Genomic DNA, 17,721 nt, shown 5'->3' with positions numbered 1-17,721 from the left:
CTTGTTCATGCACCTACATATATAACTCTTCTTAGAGTAGTATATACTCTCAGTTGACCTTTAACATGTTTACAATATTTAATCTTTGTATGTCATTGCTTATATCTTTCAGATCAGTCTACAGCATTGATATGACAGTTCCCTGCCTTCTGATGTTGGGGAGAGTTGAAGACCACAATGGATTCTCTTGCCAGCCCATGTAGACCAACCTCCAAGTCCATCATCATGGAATCCCCAGAGTCTCCACCACCTATGGACCAACAAACCCTGGGATGTGAGCGGACATACACTGATTCTGATGAACTCATCTCACCAATAATAGCTGCTGAGCCATTTCACAGCTGTCTCTCTAACAGCAATCTCATGTCACCAGAACCTGACCTCTCCGAATCTGATTCCACTAGGGGTGAAGACACTGCAGGAATTGCGAGGAGTAGTGAGGACTCTGGAGATATTGAAAGTGATGTTTCACCTCAGGCAGGCTTTGTCCAAATAAGTGAATCCCAGTATGAGCAACCTGTCGCGGTTGATGAATCTAGTAACCCACATGAGGAGGAACTGCAGCTTGAACCTTGTCTGGTTTCAGAATATTCCTTGGAATCTTCCTGTGCAAATGCTCCAGCATGTTCTAATACAGACAATGTCGGTAGTGAAAGCAGTTATCATAATAAGTATGTGCTGAGAATGAATGTTTCATCAAATGAATTATCAGTTATGGAAGAGGAGGAGCATGAAGTTTCTACTGAGGTCATTTTAGGAGAATCAGAGGAGCACTCTAGATTAGATGATGCTATCCCTAAATCTGTTAAAGTGATGAGCACTATATCGTCAAACAAGCAAAATAATGATTCTGAAAATAGTGTTTCATTTGATTTGCCACCTAAAACTCGATCAGCGGAAATTGACAGTCACATGGAACAGAAAAATGACAAAAATAGAGGAATTGGCTTTGTTGAGCAAACAATGACCCCAGTTGCTCACATCAGTAGTGATTCATCTAACATTATAAATAGCAGTGAAATACCATCAAGTGGTCACTCATCTATTGCCATTCCTAATTCAAATTCTCTTGGTGACTCTGTTGGGTATTCCTTGGAATCGTCAATTCCAAATGTGATCTTTTGTGAAGAAAGCAGACCAGTTTTAGATGAGCAGGAAGACCCACTAGTTAACATAAGAACTGGAAAGAGTATGGAGGAAATGAAAACAGCACAGGATAACTCGAGTACTACAAGTCCAAGGAAGAAATTAGACAGTAGCAAAGACTCTTCATTAAATGATGATCAAGAGAATGAAAGCGTACATGATTCTACAGCAGGTTTGGGGCCAAAGGAAAGTGGTATTCCAACCCGTGTTGATAACACAAATTCTTCCACTCCCACCACCCTTGTTGGCAAAACAACACAAAAAAAGAAGTTCTCTCTTGATAACATGCTTGCCAGGGTAAATGATTCAAGCATTTCCTCAAATAGTCAAATTGCAGTACCACAAGAGAGCGAACAGAGGGGTCCAAGTAGCTCTCAGTCCCAGTCCAGAAGAAAAATTTTCAAACAAAAATCCCCTGCAGCTGTTACCAAACCATCCTTTCAAAGCTCAGATATAGATGATTCACAGTCAGAGGATGACGATTTGTCCATGAGCCAGCTGAATATCTCAGAAGATGCAAGTGCAATGGACTATGAAGATGGCATTGAAGCACCAGAAACTGTCCTTTGCAAGCCAGTTAGCAGTATGCTGGGCAACAGCAGTAGCCAGAGGCGCAGAAATCCCAGTTCTCCCCGCATCGCTCCAGCAATTGAAAACATGCTGGATGAAGCTTCAGACATTACAGATTTCTGTGACATTGCAAATAAATTCTTTGATGGTGGGAAGGAAGAAATTAATGACCAGGAAAGTGCTTATGCGGGGTCATCGCCAAATGAAGTGTGCCAGCAAACTGCTATTGAGGACAGACATGAACCACCTACAGAACTTCCTGATTTGCAGGAGAAACACCTGCATCAAACAAATCAAGTAATACCTACTGTGCCTACTAGCTCTTCACCATCAGCTCCTATGATAAAGGACAGCAGAGTCAACAGGGTGTACCAAATCCAGGGCAATCCTCCACAGCTAACCATCGCCCCTCCAGCAGGAGTCCAGCCAAATAGTGCGGTGGCAGCACCTGTCCCTGACAGTACCACTGTAAAGGTGAGAATCTAATCACATTTCTCACCCCATTCATTTGCCTGTATGTATGTGTGTTACACAGTTATGGTGCTCCCTTTGCTCTCGTTGGGTGGGTATATTTGTTTAATTGGCGGATAGACTGATCTGTGTAATTCCATAAATTTGGGACCCACTTTGTGACAATTTTTGTGTCCCTGTTACATAAGGAACCCACACGTTTTTGAGGCTCTGAGTAAAGACTTAAATAGTGGAGTGAGATTCTAAAGTGATTTTGAAGCATTATATAGCCTCCTCATACCTATAATCACTTAACAATCATACTCCACTATTTAAGTCTTTAATCAGAGCCACAAATACATGTTAGTTCCTTATGTAACAGAGTCACAAAGTGGGTCACTAATTTATGGAATTACCCATTTCTAATTTACTCATTCGATGGCACCCCTGGGCTATTTGATAGTATGTGTTTATGATGAAATAACATAGGGTCAAAATATGGTGGATAAGCGACTATACATACACTTGCTTTAAGACTTTTTTTCATTTTTCCCCTCTATTCTAGAATGTTGCCATGCCACCAGGAACACCATCGAATCAGAAGACTGTGCTGATGCTCCAAGGAGGCGATACTCTCAAGGTTGACATGCAAGGAAATCTCATCCTTTTCAACAGCCAGGGCAAGCAGACAGCATGTGTAAACAGTAGTTTGATCAATGGCATTGTGTTGTCAAAGACTGTCATCAAGGCTGCTGAGGAAGCTAGCCAAAGTACTGTCCCAGCTTCACCTGTAGCACCACATACACCTGCCAGACCTCCCCTGACACCACCAGCACAGCAGCAACGGTCAGCTGAACAGCCAGCTGGACAGCCCCCACCTCTTATTCCTGCACCACACCCTGCACCACTAGTGCGAGACCAACAGGATCAGTGGCACATGTCCAATCCTGATGAAATTTCAATGGCATCAGAAGGTACGGTGCGGCGAAACAGCACTGAGGGCTCAGAAAATAGGACTACTTTCCCTCGTGGAACTGTACGTAGCATGATAGCTTCAAACAATTGGGTCCCTAACAGTGGTGTACCACCACCCCCTTCTAGCCAGGTTGTCCATGTACCTCAGGGCCAGTACTCATCTGTCTTGCAAAAGGCTTTGATGCAGCAGCAAACATCACAACAACCAGTGCAGCACAAGTCTATTCTTGTCCAACAGTTACAGCAGCAACCCGGTAGTCGTCCACAATATCAAATACAACCACACATCAGTAGCCACCCTAAACAAATTCAACCAAATACACAACAGGGATCTTTCTCACAAGCACACTATAATCAGCATTTTCAGCAAATTCCACCACAGCAGCTTCAGCTTCACCAGGTTCCGCAGCCAGTCCAACTGGAGAATGAAAAGCCACGGACCAGAGTAGTTGCTTCAGTAAGCATTCCGCCAGTTGGCCTCGATCCACAAGCAACAATTCCTAGTGCTCCTCGACCGACAAACTCAAGTGGAAATACACAGCAGACCAAATTGTCTACATATTTATCAGAATCCAACCAAGGCGGGAAGCTACATAACCTGCCGAACGTATTGAAACTATTGACCTCTGAGAAAAAAAATGAAAATTCTACTTTTCCAGCAAACCAAAGTGCAGAGCATGTTCAAAATGAGAGCAGTGAAGATGACAGGAGTGGAAATTTGGTCCCTCTGAACTCTGGGGGTTCAAGTCAGAGCACAGGAGGGAGTGGGAGTTTGAAGCACTGTGAGTTGTGCAACCGCCTATTCATTAAAGAAGAATCATATGAGAAGCATCTACAGACCTCTCCCGGACATTGGGAAATATGGAAGGAATTTCACCGTAAGAAGCAGCGAATGAAGTACATTTGTACACAGTGCAAGAAGATATTTGTGAATCGAGAAGCACTTCTGTCTCACAAAGAATACTACCACAACCAAACTAGAGCCATTAAGGGTAGATTCCTGGTACGCTGTCAACTGTGCCATCTGAAGTTTATGGATGATAGACAGTTAACAGCTCACATGGACAAATGCCATACAGATGTCCAACTGGAGAATGACAAAGAAACAATTGAGAGTAAGGAAACGCCTAGTGTCAGTAATATCAGCAATGTAGAAGAACCTTGTAGCAACAGTTCATCATCGCCAATAACTATTAGTAATGGGATGAATTCAAACACTGAGATTATACATTCTTCATCATTTGGCAGGGGTACAGGTAGAGGAAGAGGAAGAGGACAAGGAAGAAGAATGTCCTTGAAGATAAGGGCAGAATATGGCAGCAGGAAGGCAGGGGAGCAGGCAAACAAAGTGAAAAGTGAGTGTGGTGGCCGTATTAAAATCGAGTACATCAACGTGAATGCGAGAAGGGGTCCAGGCAGACCAAGACGAAGGAGTAGTGATGAAGTACCCACCTTCATCATTTACAAAGACCCCAAGGCCACGACTACTGATCTTGTTGGAAGATACGGCAGATGTGAAGCTGGTACATTGCGCCCATATAAGTGTAATCTCTGTCCAAAGAACTTTAACTCAACACATTGTCTCCTGGAACATATCAAAATACATGTCAAGCCATACTCGTGTGGAGCATGTGGTTTGAAAGCATCACGGAAGGACAATGTGGCCAAGCACATTGAACTTGTCCATGGAGGTCCAAAGTATGTTCCAAAGAGACAGCCTAATACTCCTGAAAAGCCAGTCATGTCCAAACATAGGAGGAAGAAATTACTGAAGCGTTGGCGCAAACGGATGACCCGAGAAGCTGCTGAAGCAAGTGCAGGAGCTGATGGTCTAAATCAAGCAGAGAGTTTTGAACCTATGGACATGGGAGATGGCACAGGTAGACTTGCATCCACAGAGCAAGCTGAAACTGAAGGAAATGCTAGTCTTAAAGGAGAAGATATAGGGAACGCTGGAGGAGAGGAAGGTGTTGATACAGAATCTGCCTGTATGCAAGGTGGAGAAGTTGGTAGTTTTGAAGATGCTGAAGATTCTGACATTGCCTCATTGCAAGATCAAGTGACAGTTACAGACATAGAATTTGTTGAAGATGGTGATGGACCAATGGGAGATGATTATATTACCATTAGTGCTGAAGACAATAAGAAAAGCAATTGGAATGGAAGTGAAACTGTGAATGATGAGCAAGGTGATTCAAGGTCAAAAGAAGAGAACTCAGATGATGTTATTGAGGAAACTGGAGATCCAAATAAACCAGATACTAAAATAGATGATGAACTTCCAGAAAATATAAGTCAAAATACATCTCTTCATAACAGCAATAACAATACAGAGGGTCAAAAAGAAGATCCACATATTCTTGAGCATAATGAAGAGTCACCGAAACATGTTGAGGATCCAGTTGCTCATGAAAATGAAAGAAAGGAGAAAGAAGAGTTTGAAAGTAGAGAAGATGAAGAGTCGCCTTCTCAAGAGTTGCAGTCAGATGATATTTCAGTTGCAAGTGATGGCTTCATACCGATTGAGGATGAGAAAGCTGAAGGAAATTCAGACCAGGAACAAGAAAAAAATACATGTATTGAAAGATCAGATGGCAAAGATTCACAGACTAAAGCCCAGGAAAGCAGAACAGAACAGGGCACTGTTGTAGAGGATTCTGACATACAGCTTGAACAATCAAAGTCTAGCATTATGACTGTGGGCGATTTCTTGCTGGACATGTCCTGTGAAGACGTCACTGACTATCACGATGATGTGCATCAGAAAAAGGGAAGTTCAGAAGGCAAAGATACATCAGGTGATGTTATTGAAGTAGCAGATGAGGATGATGAAGAAGATGCTTGTAATGATGTCAAGCTAACAGATGATGCACAAACAATAAAATCTGAGAAAGAAAATCAGGATGACGATAATATGGTTATGCCGGTAATTGTATCGGTAGAATCACTGAAAGGAAAATCCGAAGCCATGAGCAATGAACCCGAAGAGAATCCAATTATTTCTACCAGTTATCAACATCAGCAAATGGAGTACGCCAAAGGGCAAGCTAGTGACTTCAGGATGCAAAGTTCTACAATGGGAAATGCACATGCCCAAAGATTTCCCCTCCCGCAGGCTCCACAATTTCAACCACAGGGTGGGCAATATCCACCTTCTAACATGCCTGGATCTGCTGTAATGCCACCAGGAATCCAAGGACAATTGGGGATGCATGTACAGCAGCCAGTGTATTACAAACCAGATAATGCCATGGGAGGCAATGCCATAGGAAGCAATCCATACATCAGTGCTTTAAAGCAGCAGGCTTCTTCTATTCATGTAGCGCTGGGTCACCCTCAATACCCAGGTATGATGCAGCAGCAGATTCCACACAATGTGCCATCTCAGCAGCCAGTATTCATCCAGCCAGAAACAGCAAGCAGATTCCAGATGAACCCAAACCTGAATCCCATGGGCTTAGCTTCGGCAGTGACACAAGGAATGCGTTTCAATGCTCCACACATGAACATGCCAAATCATGCAGCAACGTCTCTTCCTCAACCAAGTGTTGGAGCACAAGGGTCACAGATATCCCTGACAGCCATGCAACAACTTCAACAACAGTATGCCCTGAAACAACATCATCAGCAGGAACAGCAACAACTTCAACAGCAGCAACTTCAACAACAAAAACAGCAACAAGAACAACTTGCCAAACAACACCAACAGTGGGCCACTCATCAGTTGATGATGCGAGCTCAGTACAGCCAACAAGGACTTAAGCAGGGTATGGTGCATAACATTACGAATATGCCTGGTCAGGTGAGACCGAGCCAAATACCACATCAATTTGTACAACCATCACCTCATTCAGTAAGTGCAGCTAATCTTCTGCATTCGTCTCATCAGGGTGACAGCAATCCTCATCATTATCCAGGACAGGGGTTTGAAAATAGAGAGAACAAGCAATCAGGAAGTCCAGCACACCATCAGCAGTCTGAGTCTGTTATTAACAATAGTACTGGACAGATTGCAAAGAGACCCAGCACCTCATCGTCATCTACATTACAACCAAATGTGATCAAACCAAATATGGGTCAACAAAGCGATTCATCAGAATCATCAAATGTATCTCAAGAAAGTCCAGATATTCTCACAGTAGTAGCACGTAGCATGATGGACAAATCACCTCCAAATGCTGAAGTGAGACCTGTAATCTCATCAAGGCTATCTGAGAGCAGCTCGCCTTCTGGATCAGTTGGCATAACCTCCAATGATGAAGTAATAGGTGGGCTTCAGTCACCACCTGCGGGTAGCATAGCATCAGATCATTCAGCTTCCAGACCTCACCAGAAGGCCAAGTCCCCACGAAGTCCAAGATCTCCAAGAGCAAAAGCATTCCAGTATAAAATAGATCCAGAGCGTCCATTCATCTGTCACATATGTGGGAAAGGCTTCAAGCGTAGAAACAACCTGACTGATCATGTGCGAACTCACACTAGACCGTATAAATGTGGTGAGTGCTCCTTTGATACCATTCGATGGCAATACCTGGCTGAGCACATGAAAAAAGCCCATGGTTTTTCGGGAGATCCCAAAGACCTGGAGATGCTGTTTAAGTCTTCTTCTAAGAAACTCATTCCCACTGACCGTATACCAGCTGCCAGCCTGACACCCGCAATGGGTGTTGTAATATCAAACCTTCCTGTGGCACCAACTATGATTGGGAGTGATCTTTCCAGAACTACACCTGTGCAAACCTCCCTAGACTATGATCTTGATCTAGTTGATTTCTTTGGAAAAGATGAGGAATGTGAATCTGGGAAAGCAGCCAAAAATGGAAGTCCCAAATTAACTCCAACTCAAACTACAAGAGTAATTCCCACAGGGGAAGGCAATGGCTCTACTGACGATTGTCAAGCAAATATCGGTGTAGAGTCGGCCAGACCTGAGGGCAACTCAGGATTGGCAAGTTCTGAGGAAGTTGCAGAAAACTCTGTTGAAATGGTACCCCAGATTTCAGAAGAGATCCCTGAACCAACTCCTCAACCAGATAACACTGATGTACTGACAGTACAACCTATTGCTCCAGAAGATGCTTCTACCTCCCTGGCCAGTGGAGAGTATGACTTGTCACAGGAAGAGCCAGAACAGGATCTCCATTTCCAAGATGATGATGAAGATGAGGACTATTCTCCAGTGCCTAGAAAGAAATCAAAGTTCAGTCGAAAGAAGCGTTTCCACAAGCGATGGGCTGCAAAGAACGTTATTGCAAAGTACAAAAGCAGGGGTAGAGGTAGGCCAAGGAAACGTCCACTGCTACAGGTGACAGAGGCCACAGTCATAACACCTGCTACTGGGGATAATGTGGTGGAAGCCCCCCTAGATTATACTGAGGTGGAAGCACTTGTAGATGCTTCTGTTACCAGCATTAGTTCTGCCCTTGACTCATCAAGCTCCAGTGGCCAAGAAGCACTACCAGATAAACCAGACGATGCGTCTCTCCTACCAGCTGTAGAGCTTGATTCTCCAGCAATGCTTGATACTACATCCACACCTACTTCCCCTGCCCAAAATGGATCCATCCTTCTTGAGCTATCAGAAGATGAACTACTTTTCACACCGAGTGGCCGGCCAAAACGTCGCACAGGCAATTACAACCCTGGTCATGTTGAACAGAAGAATAATGATGAACTAGGCCAGGGGCAGGTGAAGCCAGAGCCACCACGTCAGCCACAGTCACAGGAGCAGCATGCACAGGTAGTCAGTCTGTCCCCGGTCAAGAGGGGAAGAGGTCGCCCACCAAAGCATTTAATGAAAGGCGATCTTGTGATGCGTATCCGCATGAAATCTGGATCAGAAGAAGAGCCTCAAACTCAACCAGTGGTTGTCAACGGGGATGAGATTGTCAAGGTAGATGGCCGTAAGAGGAAGCGCAACTCTGATCACTCATCGCATCTTCTTCTCAATCCAAAAGGAGGTATTCAGTTGTCAGAGTATTTCAAGGTCACAAAGGATCCTGCTCGCCCATTCTGTTGTACTATTGAGAACTGCACAAAGAACTTTAAGAGCAAGCAGCACATGAGGGAACATCTCTTTACCCACCTCAAGCCCTATAGATGTGATCACTGTGACCAGGGTTTTGCCCGTACAGACTACCTGGCCTTCCACATGAAAGAAGATCATGGTGTATATCCCACCAAAGAACAACTCTTTGCAAAGAGGAAACTTGCCAATGCCAGAGCAACTTCCTCTAGGTATCGTGCCAATTGCAAAGACAAAAAGAGACAAATGTTACATGAAAATGTAATGATGGGAAATGGATAGGAGTAGCATCTTTATTCATGATACACAGCATTTCATTTTGAATACTTTCAGAATATAGAATCTGCATTTCAAGATTGATGAGAAAAATATTTTAGATTCTGTAATATTAATATTTGTATTTAAAGACATTTACAATCAACATTAAGACATTTAGCAATGAATAGTCTACATTTTGATATAATTGTCTTCAATGAATATATATATACTAGCATGGAATCTTTGGCTATCTGAAGTGATTAGCCTCTGCATTTTCATGTTTTAATCACCAAGTCCTGAAAGTCAAAGGTACTATTTAACATTTGGACAGAATCAAAAATCAATTCTGTTGTTTTATAATCTGTCTTAGAGAGTTGGTAATAGAATACTTGAATGTTTTGTGAAAGATGCAACATATTCATTTCCAGTGGGGGGGGGGGGGAATCAATTTGTACCATAGTTTGAAAAACTCAGAATTCTAGATAGGGTGGTTTCAACGAATTAGAAGTGTAGCTTCAAAAATGTTAATTCTGCTACCCCAGCCTACCATGGATCTGACTGCATGCACTAATGCAAAGAACACAATCTTAAAAGTACGTTTCAGCTATTCCTTGTTAGAATTTTGGTACATTCTCCTTCAGCCATCTCCTTCAGCTTTGTCAGTCACCTTTCTCAGCCCTAAAGAGAAACAACTTGTGCTTCCTGCCTACACGTACTTATATGTCTCATGCTAAAGTGTAGTCTCTTCACGATGTAGTTTATCTGGCAAAGCATTTTGCATACGGGTGAATACAGTGAAACATGCTTTAGCAATCACCTATCTATAAAGACCAAATACTTCGATTCCCTTGATATTTGTTTTCTATTGGAACCTAGTGCGACCTGTTTACCTTGTCTCCCTCAAGTGTTTTTTATGTACAGGTTTCACAGTACAAGTTTCACAGTATAAAAATTGTTGTGTGCCTGGCAGAAGGGCATGAACAGATTATATTTATGTCAAATTTCTGATAGTCTAGGATAAGTTATCTTCCATAGACGAAGTCCAAGAACAATAAAAGATATGGGAATTTTCTCGATGTGGACATCTTTTGTCTAATCATTCATTCATGCCCATCTGTCAGGCATGAAACTAAATAATTAACTTAATGAACGTGGATAAGATAATGAAACAATGCATGTATATGCTTGTTTCCTGTGGCAGAAAAGTATGTGATATAGAGGAAACTACATTTTGTCTGATTGAAGCCAGAAGGGCGTTAACTCGTCTCGTATCATTTTACACAGGGCTAACACCCTTTTAGTTCCAAACATTGACTTAAACTTTGTACATGTACAGGTATAAGCTCTCAACTAATGACTGCTATTTAAATTGCTGTTTATTTGACAACTTTGAAAGTATTTGGGAGAAATGCTTTGGGATATGTTTCATTCAATATTTGTAAACTGCACTGCACACTATACGATCTTCCTGTGATCCTATTTTTAAAGAAATGGTACTTATATTAGATATGGAATTCTAAACAAATTTCATCTTCCTGATTAAGGTTGTGGAGATGTCGTGGTATAGTGGTTCATTCACGATTCTCATTCAAAGGGTTGAGAGTTTACATCTCAGCCCAGAACTCATATCTTTCGGCAAGACCTTAATCCGCATTTACCACTCTCCACCCAGATGTCGAATGGGCACCAGGCAGGCAGGATTTATTCTTTGGGATGCATTGTGCTCTGATCTGATTACGGCTCCAGGGTATTAATATCCAAACTTTTTTAGAAGCAGATGGGGAGGCTATATCATAATGTGATATATACAACAAAAGTTTATTTGTATTGTTTTCATTTATTATAATGGTTAGAACACTATTAACGGCCTGAATTTTATTGCATTTAAAGGGGGTAACGTGTAGCATTACGAGACTATGTGTTTTCCCATGGCCCGACTCGGGGGCCAGTTGAGTATAATACCAATACCGATGACGCTACCGCAGCTATCACGTGCGTACAACATACACAAAAACCAAAGTGTGAGGAGAACTTCGGTCTATTTTCGGGAACGCGCGCTGACCATGTAGAGATTAAGTTGCTGACTAACAGTAATCAAGTCCATGACGTTAACCAGCATTTACCCAAGCTACACCCCCTTTAACTCTTCTAGTCGGAATAAAAGCAAAATCAGCTTTTCTTCAAGGAAGTATGAAATCCCTCACAATTTAGATTTTTATTTAACGTATTATTCAAATCCTCAATCATTATGATTTTACAATTTCATATCACATACTATTGCAAACTTTCCAAAATTGTGCAGAGTTAGGTTAGTGGGCTGTAAGCAGTATGGTTTGAATACATGTAATACACAAATGACCCCATACAAGTCTATGATACATAATTTCTTGATTTATATAAATAATCATTGCAATAAAAGGTTTGACATAATTTTACTCTAAATCGAAAATGTCATATACATGTATGATTTTCGTTAAATGCTGCATTAATTGAGTTCTCCCATAATTGCAGACTTCTATTGAAAGATTTTCATTACGCATTGTAGAAACTAAAGAAAGGTTAAATAAAGTATACATGTTCAATCAGAGGTAGAAGAATACTGATTCTTGTGTGAACTTTGGGTATTTTAGCTAAAGTCAGTCTTGCCTTAAAGAGAAGGTTGAGTTCTGGGAAGAGGTGAAAAATAATTTGTGAGCGTTATCATTGTTATTATGCAAGTGTGGAAGAACATCAGATAATACATGTTCCCTGAAAAGCATGGCTCTTCAAATGCCTTCGTATTCTAAATATGTCGTGTAGCATCGTAAATATCTGGACGGATTCTCACGCCACGTGTTCATGTAGTCCCATATACATCTTTCTGTGTACAGTGTTTGTAACTTTACCAAGACTTGGCCAAATTTCTTATCATTTTGATGATTCCAGAACCTTGCAATACACACGAATATTATGCTAGATGATTAACCTTTGCTGGTCGATTCCACACCGTTTCTTTCACAATGCAATCGCATGACCAGAACTCAACTTCATCTTTAATCAAAGCAAGTTTTATCATGTATGTGTAATCTTTTGTATCGTATTTATCTTTTGTTGAGGGATCATGTAAATTTTAAGATTTCTCCAGGGTTGTTTCATCAATCCTTGAAGGTACAGGCCAGTTCTGGTCAATGCGATTGCATTGTGAAAGAAACGTGAAGTTGACCAGAACAGGTTGATCATCTAGGATACAAGTATTGGTGTGTACTGCAAGGTTCTGGAATCATCAAAATGATAAGAAATTTGTCCCAGTCTTGGTAAAGTTACAAGCACTGTACACGGAAAGATGTATATGGGACTACGCGATATCTATACAGGCCGTATAGATATGATAATTTACCAAATATATCAATGAGTAGGCGGTTTCCCAGCAAAATTTGTATCCTCACGTATTAGTCAAAACATATTCTTTCACATGATTGGTAATAAGAGCTTCCATTTCATATTTTGAGAGGGGTGTTTCCGAAACTGGTCTATACCTTTAAACACCCCTGATTCACATTGATTTCATGACCCTGGATTTAAATGCAATTATGTGAGAAATTATGAACACCTTCAGTATGATTGTGAATGTATTCAAATTATGGTGGATGCAAACAATCTTTTGTATTTCTATGTACATATACACTTTCAATTAGAATTTTTATGTTATTCTTATAAGTTGAAATAATTTGTCATTTTTTTTGTCCTTTTGTAAATATTTTAAAGTTTTTAGATTTAGTGGGTATCTTGTCCAGTTTCTAAGCTTTGTTCAATACATGTACTGATTTTTCATTGCCATTCATTCTTTTAAAAAACTCTACATTTGTGTACATGTTATATTCAGTTCTTGTTGATTTACACACAACTTGTATGTGCATAATGTGCCTTGAACAAATTTTATGTTAGATGTTAAAAAGTCAGGCAAAAGTGCTCTTTTGATGATAAAATGGCATTGTCATATTTATCAGCATGACCATGGGGTTATCTTCTATGCGTGAAGATGTTAAAATGTTATATCCTTAAGATTTATTTATTTTTCTCAAGTTATTGCGATTATGGATCATTTTCCCCTTCTGAAAACAGGTGCTAGATACATACAAATAAGAATATTGATTGTTTATTGTTAAATTCTAGGGAGGAGAAAGCTAATCTGACTTCAGACGAATGCATGTACATTCATACTGCTTTTTTATTCTCTCAAGTACATGTAATAGATACAAATGTTTTTAATGAAAAGACTTGCCTGTAGAGGTAAATTGTATTGCGTATTACTTAGAAGATAGGACTTTCTTTGCCTTTATTGAAGTTCACTGTTGCCCTATTATGTCTTTTTTATATGCACGAACAGTTACTATTTTATTCAAAGAAAGATAGAAACTCTATGTACATGTATCTATTGTATATTGTAGATGCTGGAGCTCAAAAAATGTTTTCTTAGAAGAGAGAAGGAAAAAAAACTTTTTATATTAAAAAAACCCAAAATATTCACAAATCAAGAATGTTTCAAGTGTTATTCATCTTGTCTCCATGTAAATCTGTCTCTTTTTCACTCAGATGTACTTAAAGGTAATACAAAGTTTTGGTATGGGGTCGTGACTTTGGTTCAAATTTACATATTGGAAGCATATGCGATCCTACAATATTCACCGATTGTTGTCACGGTCGAAATCGACTCTATAAAGTTATGAAATTGTAAATAATAAACACTTTGTTGTATAGCTCCCTCTCAAGGTCACCGGTAAATCTTTATATTCAATTTTTCTCAAAAGCAGAAGTGTTTTAGGGACTAAAGATTCTAGTGTTTTTAATACATCCACAGGGGCATCCAAATATATCAAAACTTTGTAATACCTTTAATTAGACATTCTCTCTTTCATCTACTTCAAATAATAACAAAATAATAACAAAATGTAAACAGATTAATTGAAGGGCTATCAAACCCTTTTTATTAATTCAGAAAAATAAATTGGACCAATAATAAAAAAAATTATGTTTTAGTATACAAACTCTTAAATAACGTGAACATGTATTTTTTTATAATCCCAAATCGTTTTCATTACTTACAAACATGCAGCCATCCACAATTGAGTTTCTGACAGGACCACTTCAAACTACATGTATATGTCATTCATGACAAAATCCCTCATATCAACAGTTTATACATTTAATATCTGTAATAACTCCAAAATTAATACCTTTGTCTTGATTAAATATATATTCCTATATACAGTACATTCATTTAGAATTATCAGAATGTACACATTACATGCAAATCTACAGGCTGTATGAAACTACCAATCCAATTTAAAACTTCAATGGTCCAACTTCATCAGCTACAAAATTGTTGCACCCAATTCCATTCTCCACCCTATTGCACCATTCTATAGGTCCAGTCCTCCAAAAGTTAACTTGCGTGCTTACATTTCATCTCATTCATTAAAGTTTCAATACCCATCAAATACATATTCAATTTTAACTGGGTGCCACTAAATGCTCCTTCTATTGGTGCTTTGGGAGCTCGATAGCTACAACCATTTTTCTACTATTTTTATCTTGACAGTTGAATAAATGTATGTTAAAAGTACAATGCATCAGAGAGCCAACCCTTGTAATAATAAAGCAGAAGAATAAGATCAACAGAATGGCACAAATTTGAAATAATCGGACCAATAATAAGTTATGAATGTTTGAAATGTACTACCGGTAAGTCTATGCGAATCTGGAAGTGGCAGTTTGGTCATTGGATTGTGACATACCAGTAGTCACAGATATCTCTCCCGTTTGTAGAGTACAGAAATATGATCTGTTTTTCTCATCAATGCTTCCTCCCATGAGGCTCTACTCAAACATATTATGGAAAGCATACTATTAAACATTCTCTAAAGAGAAGAGACCCCTCCTTAGTCATAATTTGTTTTCAACTTTATTAGTCATTTTGTGTGTTTGAACAAAAGGGAAAGTTGTCCACCACTAGTCCACTACATCGCAGAGACATTACCGATTCAGCCAATTTGAAAAGCCCATACTTCTTTCTACTTCTACTTCTCTTGAATTTTCTATGTTGGAAAATCAAGGTTGGATTTCTCATTACTCTTTGTGTAAAAATGGCATTATTCACTGAACTTCCAATTATAGCCTTTTGACTACTCTACAGAAATTTGAATTTACAGATACATTAAGATTACAAAATTGAATTCCAAATAGTACTACCTATATGATACTTGAATACATGTATGTCGCATAAAAAGCACATGGTCGCACATTATATAAGTAATGTTCAGGATATAGAAGTAGAAACATACATGTATATCATCTACTCAGACCCACAAGGGCATATGTGCTAAACTAATTCAAACTGCACAATGACTATGCAGATTTATTTCTTCCATGAATGTTAGAGAAGTATTTTTCTGCAAACAATTGATGTAACTTGGGTCAATAATACCTAAAGAAAAGCAATTAACTTGAGAAAAGTTATGATGTTAACAGTGTGTAACGTTCAAAACACCGGTGTGACTTACGGAAATTATTAGGCAATGCACTGGTTCCCAATTTTTTTGTATGTATTTACCTTATTGTTGTTATTTAGTTTGACCCAAGAAAAATCATTTTATCTATTGAAATAAAAACTTGTTATTTTCAAAACCCTTATTTAGAGCTATTTTTCACTTTCAAGGGATACAAAATCTGTATTTTTCAAGATAGAAACTCAAAAATGTGCATGAATAATCTCTGAAACATATTCTTAAAGACCAACAATAATTGTTGGTGTAGTTAATAGCAAAAGAGTTTTATATCATAGTTATTAAATATGCTATAGCTCACAATAAAATTATAAGAACTCGTAGTATTCATATCTGGTGAATAAATAAGGAGAAAGATTAAAGGTAAAGACCAGTATTGGAAACGCCCCAATTTAAAAAAATGAAATGGAAGCTCTTATTACCAATCATGTGAAAGAATATGTTTTGAATAATACATGATGATAAAAATGTTGACCGGAAACCGCCTACTAATTGATATATTTGGTAAATTAGTGTATCTCTCGCCTGTTGAGAGATACAAATGCACGTGTCGCGCTCGTGTGTGTAGTCCCATATACATCTTTCTGTGTACAGTGATTTTAACTTTATGAAGACTTGGCCAAATTTCTTATCATTTTGATGATTCCAGAACCTTGCAGTACATCTATGCTAGATGATCAACCTTTTCTGATGTTTCTTTCACAATGCAGTCGCATGACCATAACTGGCCTTTAGCTTTAAGCTCCAAAATTTGCATTTCTCAAATAAAATGTATACTACTGATGCTAAAAATACAGGTTTGAAGTATGTAAACATAACTTCATTTGTTACCCTCTTGGGGATACATTTTGTATACAGTACGTTAAAAAAACCAGTGCCATTAATTATATAAAAGAACATAACTTAATGCTCTTTTGGCTCTAAACAGGTGGTACGTTCAATACCTAATTTACAGGGTGTGTAACCTCTAGCTAATTGGATATAATATCAATATTTTAAATACTGTGAACTAATACAAGGCAAGTAATATCACACAATTAAATTAGCAACAAAAACAACTACATGTACATGTACAAATCAATTTATGAAACTTGTAGAATAAATGGAGAATGATTACAGAGCAGCAATCAGTACTTTGATTATATGACTATAGCAAATCCTTAAAATACTACAAATTTTCCCAAATTATCAATTGAGCTAGTCATATTTCCCATAGGAAGTCGAGTCCCAAGTGCAATTCAGAACTTGCACGCTACATACATGTAGATGAGCCAAGAAGTAGTATGAAAACATGACAGATTTTTTTTTTAACAATATAAAAGCTAGCTATCTAGCCCTAGTATATTTTGTCTTCATTTGAAAGGAAAAAGAAAGTCTAATTATTGTTTAGTCTGGCTAAGTCTCGACACCACTTCATAAGTTGCAGAAGTCCTTGAAAAGGCTAGTGTCGATCATTCACAGCTTTGGTCTTACAGCATCCACATGCATGGCTAGTCCCAATGGTCTGTGTAGATTGAGACATGTTTTATTCATGGCTTGGTCTGACAGCATCCTTGCACCACAACCTCAGCTCCAGGAGGGTCTTGTTGAGAGAGGTTGTCCATTCAACCCGATCTTCTTTGGTGTCTGCTGACAAGAGATGTCTGCTCAACAAAGGATGGGATACAGAGAGGAGAGGGAGGGAGAGGAACAGATAAGGGTAAGAAAGAGAGGGCCAGGGGGAGATAAGGTAAGAAAGATACAATAAATGGTGGG

General features: G+C 39.2%; 2 protein-coding genes across 6 annotated transcripts in view; one reads left to right on the top strand and one right to left on the bottom strand.

The window, feature by feature from the left end:
- Positions 1 to 12,009, top strand: part of LOC580133 — a 56,170-nt gene extending 44,161 nt beyond the window's left edge. For both annotated transcript variants that reach the window (XM_011672497.2, XM_030975308.1), the window contains exons 3-4: positions 113 to 2,190; positions 2,732 to 12,009. In XM_011672497.2, coding sequence (XP_011670799.2) covers positions 178 to 2,190; positions 2,732 to 9,448 — 8,730 coding nt within the window. In that variant the 5' untranslated portion in view covers positions 113 to 177 and the 3' untranslated portion in view covers positions 9,449 to 12,009. The remainder of the gene's footprint in view (positions 1 to 112; positions 2,191 to 2,731) is intronic.
- Positions 12,010 to 17,025: 5,016 nt separating this feature from the next.
- Positions 17,026 to 17,721, bottom strand: part of LOC590990 (anillin) — a 31,525-nt gene continuing 30,829 nt past the window's right edge. For all 4 annotated transcript variants that reach the window (XM_030975859.1, XM_030975862.1, XM_030975860.1 and 1 more), the window contains one exon: positions 17,026 to 17,609. In XM_030975859.1, coding sequence (XP_030831719.1) covers positions 17,492 to 17,609 — 118 coding nt within the window. In that variant the 3' untranslated portion in view covers positions 17,026 to 17,491. The remainder of the gene's footprint in view (positions 17,610 to 17,721) is intronic.

This window comes from Strongylocentrotus purpuratus, unplaced genomic scaffold (genome assembly GCF_000002235.5).
Source record: "Strongylocentrotus purpuratus isolate Spur 01 unplaced genomic scaffold, Spur_5.0 spur5_scaffold_8, whole genome shotgun sequence".
Lineage (NCBI taxonomy): Eukaryota > Metazoa > Echinodermata > Echinoidea > Camarodonta > Strongylocentrotidae > Strongylocentrotus > Strongylocentrotus purpuratus.
This window is presented reverse-complemented; position numbering and strand designations above follow the sequence as displayed.